Source organism: Taudactylus pleione, unplaced genomic scaffold (genome assembly GCF_031769625.1).
Source record: "Taudactylus pleione unplaced genomic scaffold, aTauple2 ptg000191l, whole genome shotgun sequence".
Taxonomy (NCBI): domain Eukaryota; kingdom Metazoa; phylum Chordata; class Amphibia; order Anura; family Myobatrachidae; genus Taudactylus; species Taudactylus pleione.
This window is the reverse complement of record NW_028284593.1, coordinates 5,079,295-5,097,745: the sequence shown is the minus strand read 5'-3', so window position 1 is coordinate 5,097,745 and position 18,451 is coordinate 5,079,295. Positions and strand designations below refer to the sequence as shown.

The window sequence follows — 18,451 nt, the reverse complement described above, 5'->3', positions numbered from 1 at the left end:
GTAATTGACAGGTCTCCCACATTGTAGCATATTTTATTTTCACCAATTTGCATTCATTCTTTTGATTTAAAATTATCTACAAATTATTCTAGAATACTAGCTTGTATATTGCCATAGTGGAGCACATAACGCTCTCCCTCGGCCACCGTCCACGTGGGACTCGTGTTGAGATCTATTAATGTAAAATATGCTTTATAACTACAGCCTGTCACAAGGAAAGCGTTGTGCCAGCTAGATTCAGTTGGACATCTAATTTAGATTATAAATTGAAAACACTGCCTCTTTTTCAGAACGCAAAGCAGTGGTAGGGGGAGGGGGCGATCTCCGAGGTTTTCAAAACAATAACATTTTGTATTAACCATCTCAGTGCCTGTAGTGATTAGCTGAAAACCCCTATACCATAAACCTGCAACACCCCATATATACGTATTACTTGTCAGCCAGTATGCGGAGAGGTCGTAATACATAATATTGAGATCTATCCTTGGAGCCTTCAGTGTTTCATTAAAGCTGATTTTATTTAGAAAGGGTTACTGGATCTTTACTTACAATTCAGATATAATGAAAGACTTAGAGTGCAGAATTACTATATACTGCATCTGTACCAGGGCCGTAGCTAGGGTAGTGCGGCCGGTGCCATCGCACAGGGCACCACAGGTCAGGGGGCGCTGTTTGGGCCTGTCAAATTTCTGTTTATTATCATTCTTACTTGTAGCTTCCTCTTATTTCATCCCCAGCATCTCCTGGCCTCTCCTATCTCTTCCCTGGCCCTTCCCCATGAGGCCATTCCCCTTTTTTGGGTGCATTATGTCCCTTTGAAAAATGAGGAGGGCGCCAATGCTCTTTCTAGCACAGGGCACCAAAAAGTCTAGTTACGGCTCTGATCTGTACTATAGCTTTCCCAGCTCCAGAGTGATGGCGCTAAATTATTATGGAAGAAATGTGCACAATTATAACATTGGAGACAGTTTGGAGTTTAAGTGGCCTGAAGGATTGTGGAGATTTTGTGATGTGTGGCTGTACTCTCCATCACGGTACACTGCAGCACAATCATTACCGTTAGGAAGAAGTTGGTTTTAACACTATTTTCTGCTTTTAGTCTCCCTGCTCTTATTCTGAAGGGAAGGAGAGAGAGGGAGTGTGGGGGAAGGCGGGAAAGGAGATCTCTGCAGCAAATGTGTTTAAGAGCTGAAAGTATTTATTAAAAATGTCAGGAGAAAAGTGCTCCTGGCAGATTAAAGCTGTATTTGAGTTGACAGCTTTGACAGGCAAAAGTGATGGGAGGGGAAGGAAGAAAAAGGGGCGGGGGACATTAGCTGCACATTTTCCTATTGTGCAGAATCCTAGATACTAGTTATGAATCAGATGGGATGTTAATTGAGATGAAGCCTTCCTGGTGTGGACCGAGATAAAATGTCTAGCTAAAAGGAAGGGCTCTTCTTACTGCATTAATGTGTAATGTCAGCAGCCGTGTGAACAGAGCAGAATATACGAAACTTTGTTTTTAACATTTTCTAGCAAAATCCCCCCTTCCCCTTTAGTTAGTTGAGGAATGGAACGTCTAAAAGAGCTTTTTGAGTGAGGAGGCAAAGAACGTTTCTATGGCAACAGCCTGAACCTATCAGAGTATTATGTAATGATGTGCTCAAATGAGGCTCGCCAAGTGGGGCACTTTGATTGGTGGCAGTAATATTGCATTAGGCACAGTTGCCAATGAGAATTTCTCATGTCGTCTGTGAGAAAAGAAACGGTGTGTCCATAGGGCAGGGTATGTGTATAATTTAGCATCATAGCTATGTCTATTTGTAATGATGCATCTCTTATACTTAAATAATTAGCATATTTAAATTCTTTTCAGGTTAGGCCTCCTTTATTCCTTCTCCCCCAATGTCAGACATGTAAATATTTCTTAATGTCCCTGTGTAATTGTTCCCTTAATCTTTTGTGGTGATGTGAGGTGATGTGACCCGTGATAAAATCCATACATGGCCCAGCATAATGGCTTTAAGACGAGAAAAAAAAAAAAAAAAAAAAGATTTTTTTCATCTGTTTCATGACCCAGCTTAAGAGCTGCCTGTGTTTTAATGGATTTTCTCCCTCGCTCAATTGAATGGATTGTCCCTCATTATCATTTAAATAGAAGCCTCAGTCCCTGTGAACATGGAAAATTTGAATGTGGTTGTAAAGCTGTGATAATGTGAAATATTCTGAAGGTGAATGAAGGGTGGTGGGGAAGGGGGGGGAGCGGAAAGGAGAAATAACCTCAATATAATTGTCGTAGGTTCTTGATTTTCCCTAACACCACCTACTACATGATGGGAAAATAGACTAATAATTGTCTCCGTGGCCTTGCCAAACTGGCTGCCCTAGTTAGCTGAAGCTAACAGTCTAATTGTCAAGTGCAACCCCCCCCCAGATGAATGAAGATGTATTCAGGGCACAGCAAGGGCTAAACATGAGTGATACCAAGAGGCAAAGATTAAATTGGCAATTATTGGCTTAGCAGGAAAGGTTGGCAGGTGCACCATGCTCCTCTGAGTCACCAGGGAAAAATAGGAAATGCAGCTGCATTATTCACACGGATGCTGTGGTTAACTACTTCTCTGCTGTAGACCACTGCAGTCCTCTGAATGCGTCTCCAAATGCATAATAGGAATGTTGTTGTCTTTCTGAAGGGGGAGAATAGAGAGATTTGTAATAACTTACATATAACAGTTTATTAAGCTGCTTTACTTTCATCATACTAGAGATGCTCCACATATCCTTCTGCTTAAATTATGCTGAACTAAACATGTAGCTTACATAATAAAATTGACTTGTATAAAATTTAGCTTCCTTATATTAGCAGTCTGAAGTTTTTCATTAGTTTACAGTGCCCTGCTTAGTAAGTTGTTCCGCCCAAAAAGTTGTAACATTGAAGCTATGATTATGAACTTACCCACCCATTCACCTCGCTCATGCCACGTCCTGTATGCAGAATTCTATAGCACCCTTCTGACCATGCACAGTCCTAAGGAAAGGTACACCATTTGTTGAAATATATGTTCAAGTCTTATGAACACAATTTTGGGAGGCTGGGGCAATTTAGGCTTAGGACGAACACTTGGATATTTGGGTATATTGATTGCTAGCTATGATATTAACAATGTTTTGGAGACTGGGTATATTTAACAATGTAATATAAGTATACCCCCTCCCCCCCATCTTATATAAAAATATATATTAATAATGGTTCACAAAATACAGCAGAAAGTATGTAAAGGCATGCAGCTCTCTGAGAGAGAGCCCAGGTAACCTGCCCACTGGCTGAGATGGGTAACGGTCCTACCATCGAAGCGTAAACCCACTTCAACATTTAAGCAGGTTGCATTAAACTGTGGAGCTTGAAAAGCGAAAATACAACAAATATTGCCTTGTGCACTTTTTGCCAGATCTGTAGCTTAGGAAGCAAGTACAATTATTCTTTATTATTATTTATTTAATCTGGTCAAACATTTTTCATTTTCTGTGGCATTATAATAATGAGGATAACCACAGATTTTGGCAGCGATCAGCAGGAGATGTTTGGAGGAACGGCACCATATAGTTGGTTGTTAGGTTAGCTGCTCTTGGCGCTGAACACTATCACTTTTCAATCATATGTTAATTGCTGTCAAAACCCCCCCCAAAAAATAGCTTTTACTATAATAAATGTATTAAAGCTTTTCATTACTTGTACTACAGTTCTCTCTTTAACTTTTTTATCAGTCTTGTATGTAAGATATTGTGTTGTCTCTCAGCATACTGTATCAGTGGTGTAAATAAATAAATGAGGATTATGTAATTGTAACCAAACTAATATTTATAACTACAGTTTTTAAATAATGTGCACATGGGAAAACAAGAACAGACATGTTTCATCTCAGACAGCATTTCATTTATGCATTCTTACTGTTTTACTTTGCTGTTGTCCCCATAACACATCTCACCTTGCCAAAATCTTTTCTGCATGTTAGTTCTTCTGGTTCCTTCACTTTAGAAACTTTTCTGCATTCCATACCATCCCTGGCAAATGCAATGCAGCACAAGTGGATCTATGTGAGTGATGTTTCTGCATGGTGCAAACCTTGAGCAAATAAGTTGTGTGGCGACATGGTGTGTAAAATTATGTACGGTGTTACAATTCATTGGTGGGGAATACAATTATTTTTGCGCTCCCGATCACCCTTCTAAACTGATGGAGCCATTTTAATTTTGTTTTTGTGTGTGCCCAAATAGACCGGGTCTAGACGCATTAAGTGGCTAAACACTTCTAAAGTCCTGCTTAGCATCCCCAATCAGAAGAGGAACTTTTTGCTAATTTCTACTCACCCACCTCCTGCTTAGTCCTCATTCGGAAGAGGGGTGCGAGCAGAAATCATGCCTGTGCGCCTATCGGCAGAAACCAATGAACAGCTCTGACAAGCGTGCAGAAAAACAGCCAAGCGCAAAAACAATTAAATTCCCCACATTGTTCAGTAAATTTACCCATCACTGCCTCCATTTCTGTAATTGACGTCAAAATAAAGACAAAAAGAAATACTGTAAGGTATATTACAGTGAAAGGAGAAACTATTCTACAGGAAGCAAAGATGTCTACTCACAGCTGATGTGACTCGCGATAATTGGTAAACAAAAACTTGTATGTTTGGCCACTACAATACAGAGACTTTCTGTGTTTATCTTTGCTGACCTTGCTCTCTTTCCTCCACAGAGCTCAGCTCAGTCACTTTCTGGACGCGGCTACTCAGTAAGTCGTTTCTTTCCTTGCTATACATTCTAGCTAAAGAGTGAAATCTTTGCTCTTAAGAGTAAGGGACTACTCCAGTACCAAATGGCCCAGTATTGTGCTGAAAGATAGTGCTTAAACTATGAGAGGCAATGCTAAGCACAGTAGCTGTTAGTATCCATATCCCCATCATACTAATCCATTTTTAACCATAAAAAAAATAATGTTGAGCTCTTCAGTCAGCAAGAAATAACTGTTGCTTTATTTATTTTTTCTCCCACTATAAGGCGGTCATGAGGTTGCTATTTTTCAGTTAATAGAGTGCAGATTTTTAATATTTGTTTTTTAAATAATTTTTTTACTAACTATTCTCTTAACGTTATTTTCTGTACTGAGACTGGATGTACCGCATTGTAGAAGTGCTGTGTCTACCAGCAAGGTGGTGGTGAAAAAGCTTTGCAATACCTCTACTTTCTATTGTTCTTTTAGAGCTGTTTAATATCCATCTCACAAGATGGAAGGAAAAATTTTTGTACAGCTACAATAACTGTAATACCACTCTAATTCCACTGTGTATAAGACCTGACCATTATCCTGGGCAAATATTTGCTTCTTTAACAAACAAACAATCGCTCCAATTGGCGCCAAGCCATGCACAGTTCTATAAATGGAGGTGCAGATGCAAGTGTCATATAATCGGGGGGGGGGGGGGGGAATTCAGTCCATTGTGATCAGTTTAAGAACAGTGTGTGTGTGTGTGTGTATATATATATATATATATATATATATACACACTTTTTTATTTCTTTAAAGCGAGAATACTACATAACCCTATTTAAAAAAAAAAATAAATAAGACTAGGGTTGACAAGAGTTTTTGTCAGCAAGCAGATGCCTATGACCGCCTAAACCTGGGTAATACTCTAGCCAGTATAATTGTGCATGTTGGTTGCATGAATTGTACTAGTTTGTAATAAAGTTATGTTATTCTTGTTTGTACTGTTAAACCACATGATCTGTTATTCCTGCTTCGACAGGTTCAGTGTTAAACAACATGATCTGTTGTTGCTGTTTGTTTTCTTAAACTGTATATACTCTTAAGGCGCCCACACACTGGTCGATTTTAGGCACGATTTGCACGAAAACGATGCATCAGAACAATACATAGTTTAAAAACATGCAAATCGTGCAGCTTCCAAGAATGATAACGATCCAATACACAGTCCCGCGGGTCTTTTGTCGTATCTTCAGATGTTACCTGCTGCAGGTAAGATCTGGCAATCTCCTTAACGATGTACTGGAAATCATTAAGGACGCATATTAGGTCGTTAGTCACATTGCACAGTTTAACCAGATCTCGTCTGTCCAGGAGTGCCGGTGAGTTGCCTGGGGAGTTCAAGGGAAATCGTTGACAGCATCGCATCTTTTGCGAGTCATCCAGTATGTGGGCACCCTTAGACTTGAAAGTGCAATGGTATGCTGTTACCTATTAGTGCATCAGTTTTTCTGTTTTGGGGGGATTTTTATTGAAGTAAATGCAAATTTGAATATAATAGTGGTTTATAATGGGTTACTAGACCTATTCACCCATGTCTTCATGTTTGAACACTGGTAACAGGACCTAACTCCTTTTCCCTGATCTACTACCACATCTCATTGTTGTTGTGATCACAGCTGTTTTGCCTATGCTATCACTACCCATACAACTTTTGCTCTTCCCTGCATTCTGCAGCAGGAATTGCCATTGGCCTGATTTCCACATGGCTGGCAGTGGGCTCAACATGTAATAGGCCCCAGTATAGCAGAAAGATCTCAAATCAGGAGCTAATGAGAAGCAGAAACTCTTAGATGGATCAAGCAGTGAGAAGTGTAAAAAAATATCCTTCCTTGGCAATTGTTCCTCTGCTCATACATGAGATGTACAAAGTAAACCGGTATTCTTCACCCCTCATCAGCGATAGAGGGCTTTTGTATTACAAACCTTGAAGTTGAGGGGAGATTTGATAGAAGAAAAGCAAGACACGGGAAATGAGCGTACAACATAATGAATCCTGCACAGCTCTCTGCAGTTTGTAGTCATTTTAATGGTCACATTGCTTCATTCTTTACTGGGAAAAAAGGACATACATTTAGATTCTTTGTGTTAAAAAAGAAAAAAAAATGGTATGTTTTACTGACATGCGCCTATTCACTCCTGGCACTATTTCTAATACCTTGGGATATAAGCGCCAACCTTCAATCAGGCGGGAATTGGGCGTCTCCCATATGTACAGAATTCTTGCAGCTTTGTAAATTCCTCTATTTGATGGTTTAGCAGGATATTTTCTATTTATTAAGGGGAGAATATCTATTGTTTTGTGATCCAGAGTCTGTTAAAATGTTTGTCATGTTAGTGGGTAATTGGCTCTTAGAGACACTATTATATTGCCACTAAACCTAAATGCAAGTTAAAATATTGATAGCAGTGCCCATGTTACAAGTTTGTTATGTACCACTTTACACATTCACTGGTCCATTTTACACTCAGTGGTTGCTGACTCATACCACTTTCCATTTAACACTTTTGTGGACAAATTAAAATGCTACAATAATTCCTCTGTAATGTTATTGATGCAGGGATTTACCTTCCTTAATAGTCTTAACTGCTTGTACAGATTTCAGTACCCTACTGGGGCTCTGTCCCATAATTCCTTTCTCTACCCAAAGTATTTTGTACATTTTATTCATACCTAGCAGTCCTCCATTCAGACAACAAAATACACAGCATGGATTTAAAGCACCCACATTTTAATTTTGCGTGGTCTCCTGTGTGTCTGCTGTCTACACTAGATCATTAGCATTGACTATTTAAGTTTACACTTCTCACATTCTGTTTGTTATACAATGTGTGCGCTATGGCGGGACGGGGGGTGGTAGTTAATTAGTCGACAGTCACACAGTAGTAATGTTATTTACAGCATTTTTTATTTGCAAAGCATTATGTTTAAAGTTATAATGCCACTTGGTTAAAATGCTGTAAATAACATTATTACCATATCAGCATTTTCTGGTCGACATTCTGACTCTTGTCAGATCATACCAAGCCCACTACACAATCGGTTCTGAGTTGCATGACTAAATATCATGCAATTTTTTTGGCATAGGAAAACACTGATTAAACACAGTTGTGTGAGCTTAATTAATAAGGAAAACACTTAATTCTGTAACATTTCCCTTTTTATGTCACTTCACTTTTTCATATAGTACCCTTCTGCCCTGAATCACATAAAATTGCAGTGGTCTCCTATTTAAAACAGTGGACTCAAGTCATTGCTTGTAGCTTACGGTATGTAATATCATTACATTTGTACATGACACAATTGAATAAAGCAATCACACTACGTTGTGATTAAAATCGGCATGCGTAGTGCAGCTCTCCATTAACGTTCTCATACAAAATGAACAATCGCTGTCACACAATCTCCCAAATTTGCTTCACTGAAAGAATAACCAAGCGCTAAAATGGAAAAATTATTTTGTCACTCTCTGCCATGTACAAAGGGATAACCAACCAGAAAATAAAACCACAAACATTAATATAACTGTCCACATCTGTAACATTTAAACACGCATGCTTCACCTTCTGAAAAAACAAAAAAAAACAAATTGATTTGAAGCTATTGCAATCCCATCTTTTATAAATAACTTATTGATGAATTATTCTCTGTGTGTTTGCTATGTGCAGTAAATTTAATATTGTATGTTATTATTTTATTTGTCAGAAGCAAAGGTTTTCAATGCTACCAAGATTATGTAAACAAGGCTAGCAGCAGTGAGGTATTTGGTTAGGTATTAGATGGCCATCAGGACCATTACATTGTACAGTAGAATATTCTACAAAGTGTCACATCTTACTACTCTTTTAAATCATCCCAACTCCAGAGAGGCTGTAGTGACATGTGCGTCTTCTGTGATCAGCAGCTAAATCCTCAGAGAAAGTGATATCCAGTAGGATCCCATTTCCTTCGTGTGTTACAAATACCTTAAAGAATAAATACTCTAAGCTGTCTCTTTGAAGCACTGTCACATGGGATAAGCACGCTTACCGGATCTTCACATTGTGGCGGTAGAGGAATAAACAGCCGTAAATAATCCGCCACTTGTCTACGGAGATGTGAAAATTGAGTACAGGGGGATTTGGCTTCTGTGCAGGTGCTGGAAGGGGAGGGAGGAGAGGTTATGATCTAAGCTGGGATGCAGGCAGGAGAGATAACTGGATTTCACTCTGACACATCGATTTACGTGGCAGGGTTTTTACTCTGCATCAACAGTAGAAAGAAAAAAAATGGCTCCTGAATAAGATGTATGAATGCATGTACTATATGTATGTATCCTTGTCAGGTTATTTGTGCCAATGGTTTATGAATCAGTCCGTTTTCTAAATGTTACCCATGTACGTAAGGTTTACCAACATCCACTTATTTATCAGCCCCTTAGAATGTTTGTCAGTAAAAATGTGGCAGTAATATTACTGTGACACAGCAGTGGCTTATGTGCTGGTGCCGGGTTTGGATGTGAACCCTTACATTGTATCCCTGGTTCCAGTTTCCATTATATATTACGACCATATTTGTGATATTACTTTGTACCCTCTTAAGGTGGCTACACACGGTACGATATTTTAAACGATATTGCTGTTTTCGACCAATTGTAACGACAAATCGTTTAAAATCTGCCTTGTGTAGGCACGATAACGATGAAGATGCGCGCTCCTGTTGGTCGGGGTCTCTGATCTTTTGAACATGCAGACAGTTCACAACCCGTCTTTCTCGATTTGACACACACCGTTCCGTGTGTATGCACGACAAACTATTTCATAGACGACGAAGAATTTGTCGTCACTTTTCCTGGCCACTCCCCTCCACCATTTTGTGCCAGCTGACGGGGAGACAGAACGTGCATTGTGAGATTGTTTGCAGTCAAATGATATATCATTAACGATTTGCTGTTGTTAACGACACATCTATATCGTTTGTACAATCGTTCCATGTGTATGCACAATATCGTTTGTCCGGGAGTGTTCAGGAGTTCAAGGGAAATCGTTAACGAGATCGTATCATTGCCTACATCGTTCCGTGTGTAGGGGCCTTTAGTAACAGATCCTGGTGCTAAGTACGTTTTCTAAACAAAAATATCTAGGAGATTTATCAGCTGGGAAAAGCACCCCAGTTTATAATCTAATAGTGGTAGATGATAGAGCCCCCCACCATTAAGGTTAAAGTGAATGGTCATTTATTAGAATTTCCTTATGGTAGTAATACATTGTGAAAAACAAAATCATAAGCAAAGAGAACTGGAACTAATCCTCCAAATACAAAGCATTTGAAAGATAAATAAATGCAGATACATTAAGTCATATACATCTTATATATTTGCATTGTTAGCTAATAATCTAATATTAAATGTCATTTTAATAATTATAAAGCTAAAATGCAGCTGGGCTCCAATACTCACTGTATTAGATCATAGTAAGTAGATGTTGTCTGCATAAATGCAGAGCCGTAACTAGACTTGTTGGTGCCCTGTGCCAGAGAGAGCATTGGCGCCATCCCCCCTCATTTTCTAAATAGGGACATAACATAGTGCACTTGAAAAAGGGCCATGGCCTCCTGGGAAAGGGCCAGGGGGAGAGATAGGGGAGGCAGGATATGCTGGGGATAAAAGAAGAGGAAGATACAAGTGAGAATGATAACAAACAGGAAAATTTACAGGCCCAAACAGCGCCCCCTGCCCTGCGGTGCCCTGTGCCATGGCACTGGTCGCCCTACCCTAGTTCCGGCCCTGCATTAATGCATTACTTCTTTACCATCAGATTTTGAGGATATGTTTATTATGCCTCTTTACTGGCTGAAATATAAAAAAATGTAATAATATATTGAATACCTTGGTTGTCATTTTGTTTAACCCAGTAGTTATCAGTTTAGTCAATGCCAAGATCAAGTATAATAGGTTATTGTTGAGCAGGGGATTGTAATTTACAGTTAACAGCTATGGAAATTTTTACTCATCCCATTAACACTTGGGAGGTTTAACTCTGTGACATGAAAACTGTCGGCTAGGAGTAAGAAGTGTCGGTGTGACTGAGATATCACAAGAATTTCAACGACTTATCAGAAACTGCAAAATAAAAAAAGTATTCAGATGTATTCTTGATGTGAGAATAAACAGTGAGTGTTAAGGCTGCTTCTCGTTCTTTTGGTGGAGAAAATACCTAGAGAAATGCTTACAAGCAATGATTGGAAATATCAGTCCTTGGAGCAGCAAATATAGGAGGTTATATATAGTATGACCATGATTTATATACTACCAGGATATATACTCATTTTGAGATTATTCACCTAGATTTGGTCCTTTATGCCATCTGTTATCACTTACTTCAACTCATAAGTGCCTGTAGAATTTTGAATGTGATGATTTTAGCATGTTGGATGATTACTGCAGTTTGACCAATCTGCCTTCATCAACACCCAGGCTTTTTGCAAAGTCCCCTTTTTGATTGAAAGGTTCCCTGTGGATCTACCAGTTGGCCGGGGAGCTTTTAGTCAAATAATTATCATGGCAGATGTTCTCTTTGTTATCATCATATTGTGTTATAATAATTTGGTTAAATCTGTATTGTTAGAGGTATACTTATGTATTGCTGGGCTATTGGAAAGATTCACATTGTCGGCTAGCAATGTACTGCCTAAAGAAACAAATTCACACTGTTGACAGAATATAGTAAGAGCTGTCAACAAATCCCACCTGACTGCTGTAGAAGGTCCTAGTGGGGGCAATGAGGAATGTGTGTAAGGCTACTGTACAAAAGCAATGAACGTGTACTCATAGGGCCTGATTCAGAGATTTTCGCAAAGCTGATATTTACGCAGATTGAACAATTGTTTGCCATTGTGCATGCGTAAAAACTGCACTGCACGCTCAGCGATTGCATTGCGATTTTGCTTGTACAGAGGATCCACTTGCAGAATTTTCACGCCCCGATCCCAGTAAGATATTTGGATAGAAGATTGACAGTGTAAAGGTCGACAACAGATGTTACAATGCAATAGGTCGACAGGTACAAAAGGTTGACTGTGCAGAAGATTGACCGGTTCAAATGGTCGACACATTTTTTAATGGTTTTTCAACAATTATAAGGTGTGCGTTAGGGTTAGGCTCTTGGGGGATCATTAGGCTGCCGGAGGGGACATTTAGGCATTAGGGGAAGGGTTAGGTTTAGACTTTTGGGGGAGGGTTAAGCACAAGGGAGAGGTTTAGGGTTAAGCACTAGAGGGAGAGTTAAAGTTAAAATAAAAACAAAAAAGTATCAAACATTTGAACCTTTCGACCTTCTGCACTATCGACCTTTTGTCCATGTCGACCTTCTCGTGTTGACCCACTAACCGTCGACCTTTACATTGTCAATCATTTATACCTCCTTCCAGTAAGCCAGACACACATGCTGCTGTGTCAGTCCGGCATATAATTACTATTATTATTATTATTATCCTTTATTTATATGGCATATTAAGATCAATACTGTTTTATGTATGAATGCATTATAAAAATGATTAATCACTCTCCTCCAAGTGACAGAGCTATATACAGTAAGTGACAGGTCCTTCCCCCCCATCTCTGTCCTAATAGGCTGTGTTACTGTAGAACTGTGTGGCTCTGGATTAAGCGAATGCCACCTTTCACATAATAAACAACACTTGGTATAGAGTATACAGCGGCATGCAAAAGTATTCACACCCTTTGCATTTTTCATGTTTTGTTGCTTCGCAACCCGGAATTAAAATGGATTGTTTGCAGGTGTGCATCATTTCATTCACAGAACATGCCTACAACTATTGTGTTTTTTTTTATATTGTGAATCAAACAACATTTAGGATAACATAACAGAAAACTTCAGCGTGCATAACTATTCACCATTCCCTAAAGTCAGTACTTTGTAGAGCCACCTTTTGCGGCAATTACAGCTGCAAGTCGCTTTGGATAAGTCTCTATAAGCTTGCCACATCTTGCCCCTGTGGTTTTTGCCCATTCCTCAAAGCAAAACTGCTCCAGCTCCTTCATGTTGGATGGTTTCCGCTTGTGTACAGCAATCTTCAAGTCTGACCACAGATTCTCAATTGGATTGAGATCTGGGCTTTGACTAGGCCATTCCAACACATTTAAATGTTTTCCCTTAAACCACACGAGTGTTGCTTTAGCTTCGGGTCATTGTCCTGCTGGAAGGTGAACCTCTGTCCCAGTCTCAAATCACAGGCAGACTAAAACAGGTTTTGATCAAGAATATCCCTGTATTTAGCACCATCCATCTTTCCCTCGACTCAAATCAGTTTACCAGACCCTGCTGCTGAAAAACATCCCCACAGCATTATGCTGCCACCACCATGTTTCACTGTGGGGATGGTGTTCTTGGGGTGATGGGAAGTGTTGGGTTTGTGCCAGACATAGCGTTTTCCTTTGGTGGCCGAAAAGTAAAATTTTAGTCTCATCTGACCAGAGCTCCTTCCTCCATACATTTGGGGAGTCGCCCACATGCCTTTTGGCAAACTCAAATTGTGTCTTCTTACTTTTATCACTAAGTAATGGCTTTTTTCTGGCCACTCTTCCATAAAGCCCAGCTTTATGGAGTGTACGGCTTATTGTGGTCACAAGCACAGATACACCAGTCTCTGCTGTGGAACTCTGCAGCTCCTTCAGGGTTACCTTTGGTCTCTGTGCTGCCTCTCTGATTAATGCCCTCCTTGCCCAGTCTGTGAGTTTTGGTGGGCGGCCCTCTCTTGGCAGGTTTGTTGTGGTACCATGTTCTTTCCATTTGATGATGATGGAATGATGGTGCTCCGGGTGATCAACAAAGATTTGGATATTTTTTTATAACCCAACCCAGAATTGTACTTCTCAACAACTTTGTCCCTGACTTGTTTGGAGAGCTCCTTGGTCTTCATGGTGTGATGCCTCTTGCTTAGTTGTGTTGCAGCCTCTGGGGCCTTTCAGAAAAGGTGTTTATATACTGACAGATCATGTGTCACTTAGATTTCACACAAGTGGACTTCATTTCACCAATTATGTGACTTCTGAAGGTAATTTGTTTGCACCAAAACTTTTGAGGGGCTTCATAGCAAAGGGGGTGATTACATATGCACATGCCAATTTTCAGAATTTTATTTATAAAGATTCTTTTTTTTATGTATATTTTTCTCATTTCACTTCACCAAATTAGACTATTTTGTGCAGATCCATCACATAAAATACAGATTAAAAAAAATAAATAAATTCCAGGTTGTAATGTAATAAAAAAGGTAAAAAGAATACTGAATACTTTTGCAAGACACTGTATGTAAGACTATATAAAATTATACTTTTTATAAGCGGCCTCTCTTTTTGTTTGATGCATTCAAATGCAGGTATTCTGCTAGTCATAGCGATATAGGGACTATGGTTCACCAGGAGTGTGCAACAGCAATTCTTTTTTTTTGTAGACTTTCATGTGCAATAGATGTTATTTAAAACAAGTATTACTTAAAAAGTGAAAGATTCTCTTTACTGACCCCTCAGTACTGTATACTAGAAGACAACAGGTCTGAACACAGGAAGAGATGCCTCTACCTATTGCTGTTATCTGTGGTCAGGCTCCCATTGAGATTGTGGCTGGCCAGCCTCAAGTTTGCTGCAGATAATCATCTGACACTCCCACCCACTGAAGCTCAGCCTGAGAAGGGAAGGTAGAAGAGCCCCAGGCTTTCTCACTGTGGTTTCCCCCACGCAGTGTAGGAAGACAGCTTTAGGCTTGCTGAGACGGAAATCACTCGGTTATCTGACGGCCACCATGGATTCAGATAAAATCAGCCAAGCTCACTTTTTTTTTTTTTTTTTCTGAGAAGACTAAAAGAAAAAAGAAGCCACTTATTATCTGTAACCTCTAGATAAGGTGTGAAAGTCAAGTGCAATTGAATGTTAAAACTGTATTTTTTTATTTTTTTTAACGTTTGTCATTTTCATGCTGTTATAGTGTTGCAGCTTTAAAAAAAATAAATCTTTCTATAATTGAAATAAAATATAGAGGCAGCTATGAGGCCCAGTGCAGTTCATTTTACATTTTTTACATTGTCACAGCTTGTCTGTATTATTGGACTTCATAATGTCAAATATTTCAACTAACCTGTTTAGCTGAAATATTTACGTAGAGTGGCTTACATTTCTGATCTAGGAATGTTTAGCTAGATATATGGGCACAGAGACTGTAGACAGTGACCTATATGTGTTCACATTGGTAAATAATTTTGAAGAGAACCCTGCTATCAAGCTATAATACACAAATTATAAATTGATTTTTCTGATTAGCCTCATCTTAAATTAAGTTTTCTCTGTTATCCAGTCTATATAATAATCTTCCAAGTCTGGCATGCGTCTCTCATGCGCAGTGGGAGTTGGGGCAAGCGTTGTAGGACAAGGTCCAAACCTGCTGGTATTGGAATATTGGTCCTCTGACGGGGATGGGTGTGGGATGCTGGTGGTCGGGATCCTGGCGGTCAGAATCCCGACGCTGGCATCCCGACAAAGTTAGAATGCCGTCACTTGCCGGACAGTATTCTAAAGCCGCGTATCCACTTGTAGACATGGAAACGACAGCACGATTGCGACATTGTAATCCTGCTGTCATTTCCATGTCTAGTGGTGTGCCTAGACTGAACATTCGCTCGTTCAGTCTAGGCACCTCCATCATCCCCGCACATGCTGTACGGGCGATGATAAATGTCGAAAACGACCAGTGGGTACGCGCATTGCTGGTCATTTCCGCCCAAAACATGCCCGATGCATGCGCAATAACTACGTCGTTATTGTGCAATCACTTGGTAAAATCGCTAAGTGAATATCTCCTTTAACCCTCTACCTACCCTAACCCTGTTTCCCCGGTGCCTGACCCTAACCCCCCCCCCCCAGGAGCTAACCCTAACCTCCCCCTAGTACCTAACCCTAACCTCCCCCTAGTACCTAACCCTAACCTCCCCCTCCCAGCACTCTAAACCTAACCCTTCCCCCTGAGTGCCTAACGCTAACCCTCCCCCAAACCCTGCTACTTAGCTTTGGGATTCTGAGCATCCCCTCTGATGTCACCCTAGCTAATGGTGCATGCACACGGTCATATGAACGATTTACCAACGATTTGAACGATTTTTTTGCCTGTATTAAAATGAATGGAATTGTCCAAGTCTGACTGCAAACACATCAGATGTCAGATATCGTTATCTGACAAACGGGAACACGCATCGTTCATCTGACAAACATGTCAGATATGTCAGATTTTCCTTCAGATATGAACGATTGAACGATTTATAAAATAGTTATTGTACAGATCTGAAGGAAAATGTGACCGTGTGTATGCACCATAACTGTGTGATAGGCAACCTGATACACTTCAGGGGCTCCATGGGTGGCCCTCTAAACTTCACAGGGGCCACATGTTTCCTTTGTTTTGTAATAATTTAAATCAATACTTTTACTCACAGAAAGACAACTATATTAAATAACTTCCCAGCAGACATTATATAAGTGTTACAAGCTATAGCAAGCATATGACAAAAAAGCAGGAAGGCTAAGGCCGCCAGTTGCCCATCTGTGATATAGCTGATACCAGCCTGAGAATAGTTTTGTTTTGTGTAATATGAAGCGATCCCTCAGTGCTAAACGTGTGATACATTTTAACAGCCACTGTACTGTGCAGATGATATAGTCATTCTCCCAATTAATGTTTTAAAAGATGAAGCACTGTTTAGCTTATAGGCCAGTCTGAATGCTTCCTCTGGGCTGTAAGGCCTATGAAATCCATGCAGTTGTGAAACATCCATTTTATTCATGCAGCAGAGTAGCAGGCAGTATCTGCTAATAATATGCATGTGTAAAAACACTTTCTATTATGTCTCAAGCTCCCTCACTGTAATTTACAGGTGAAACAATGTAATTATAATGCACTTTGCATTTATACAACAGTTGAAATGTAATCTTAACAGTTTTTACCCCACTATACACCCCCTTTTTCTGGAAATTTAGGCAGCGCCTCCCTCAAACAGCTGCAGCATGTCAATCAAATGAGTGCGACCACCATCGCAGTTAGTGATCGGCACATGCACTGTACAGATCTTCTGCATGCGCTGATCATTAAACGTCAGAGTTGTCTGTACACCACCAGGTTTACGTTCAATTCTGAATCAGACCCCAAGTACGTAAATGTTGTTTCCGAAACAAGACATTTAAAAGATACAAATATTCCAATGGTTCTTTAATGTGCTCGCTTACTGAGCATAAACAGATGGACAGCGCTGATTATAATATATATTTAGTATAAAATATGTAGTACAGGTATCCCTGGGATATTTATTGGTCATCTTTCATATCTTATTCTCTGCTGTTTGCTTACTCACTGGACAGTGGATTTTTATACCGTTAATTTTGCAGTATCACCACAGCGTACAGAGCTCAGTGATGCCAAGGTTGTTATTACTAATACACAATAAATAATACACAAACTGTAACAATAAAAGTAATGAATATATTTGCACAGTTGGCAATGGCATGTCCAAAAATAAGCAGTGACTTGGCATGGTAGCAGCAACACACCCCAGGCACTCTGTAGTTCCCCCTTAATGCTCTTCATTACTCTGTGAATTAGAAGTACATCAGCAAATGTGCAATACTTCAGTTATATTGCGGAGTTGATTTATTGAAGTTTTGTTATTTTGTTGCAAGATACTCACAATTTCCTCATGCTGCATTTAGTTATGAACCATTAAAGGTAAAATCCAGTATACTGTGTCCTAATGAATTAAGATTGAGCAACATCTCTGCCCCGCTGCTCAACTAACCCACATATGACATTACTGCAACGCAAGAAACATTGCCGTTGCAGAGTGCCCAGGCTAGGCAAAATAACTAATTGTAAACAGTTTTGGAGTAATTGTAACTGAAAACAGGTCTGACCAAACAGAAAGGCAGAACAGATAGATCAGGACCTTGAGTGAATTTTCAAACCTTAGCATGGAGCCAGACAGACACAGTGTAATCTATCTCAGGGAAATGAAGACCTATACTCTGCATTATTTCATGTGCTGACTACAAGCATTACAGTCTGAAAGCTAATGATGATTGAGGAAGAAGGAAGTATGCTGGGCAGTGGGAACATGACAGCATAGGAATTCTGATCATCCACCAGTGTGTCTACGGGTCAAGAGTGTGTTTTGGCATGGGAATGTACATAGATTACACAGGCCACTTGCTAACTGAAAAGAACAGCTGACTGCATGTAATCCCACTTAGCAACCACCCTTAGCACTTTAATATGTTAAAAGTAGAATAATAAACATGGAGTCTATGTGCACCAACCGTGCTCAAAGCTGGCCCCCCCAGGGGGGGTATTGAAAAATATTAAAGAAAACAATATATATGAGTGAGTGTGTGTGTGTGTATATATATATATATATATATATATATAGCAGGTCAAGGTAGCGGCACTCTGCATATTTAAACGAAGAGGCACACAGCAAGTCCGTATTACATCAACGTTTCGGGTTTATTACAACCTGTCATCAGGATACACAATCCTGATGACTGGTTGTAATAACCCCGAACATTGAAGTATTAAGGACTTGCTGTGTGTTTCTTCATTTAAATCCACTGAGTG

General features: G+C 39.7%; 1 protein-coding gene across 8 annotated transcripts in view; it reads left to right on the top strand.

Annotated features, from left to right (window-relative positions):
• Positions 1-18,451, top strand: part of FBRSL1 (fibrosin like 1) — a 581,862-nt gene that overhangs the window by 301,591 nt on the left and 261,820 nt on the right. For 7 of the 8 annotated variants that reach the window (XM_088476700.1, XM_088476704.1, XM_088476699.1 and 4 more), the window contains one exon: positions 4,733-4,768. The exons of the other annotated variant lie outside the window; for it this stretch is intronic. In XM_088476700.1, the coding sequence (XP_088332826.1) occupies positions 4,733-4,768 (36 nt within the window). The remainder of the gene's footprint in view (positions 1-4,732; positions 4,769-18,451) is intronic. 8 annotated transcript variants of the gene reach the window in all.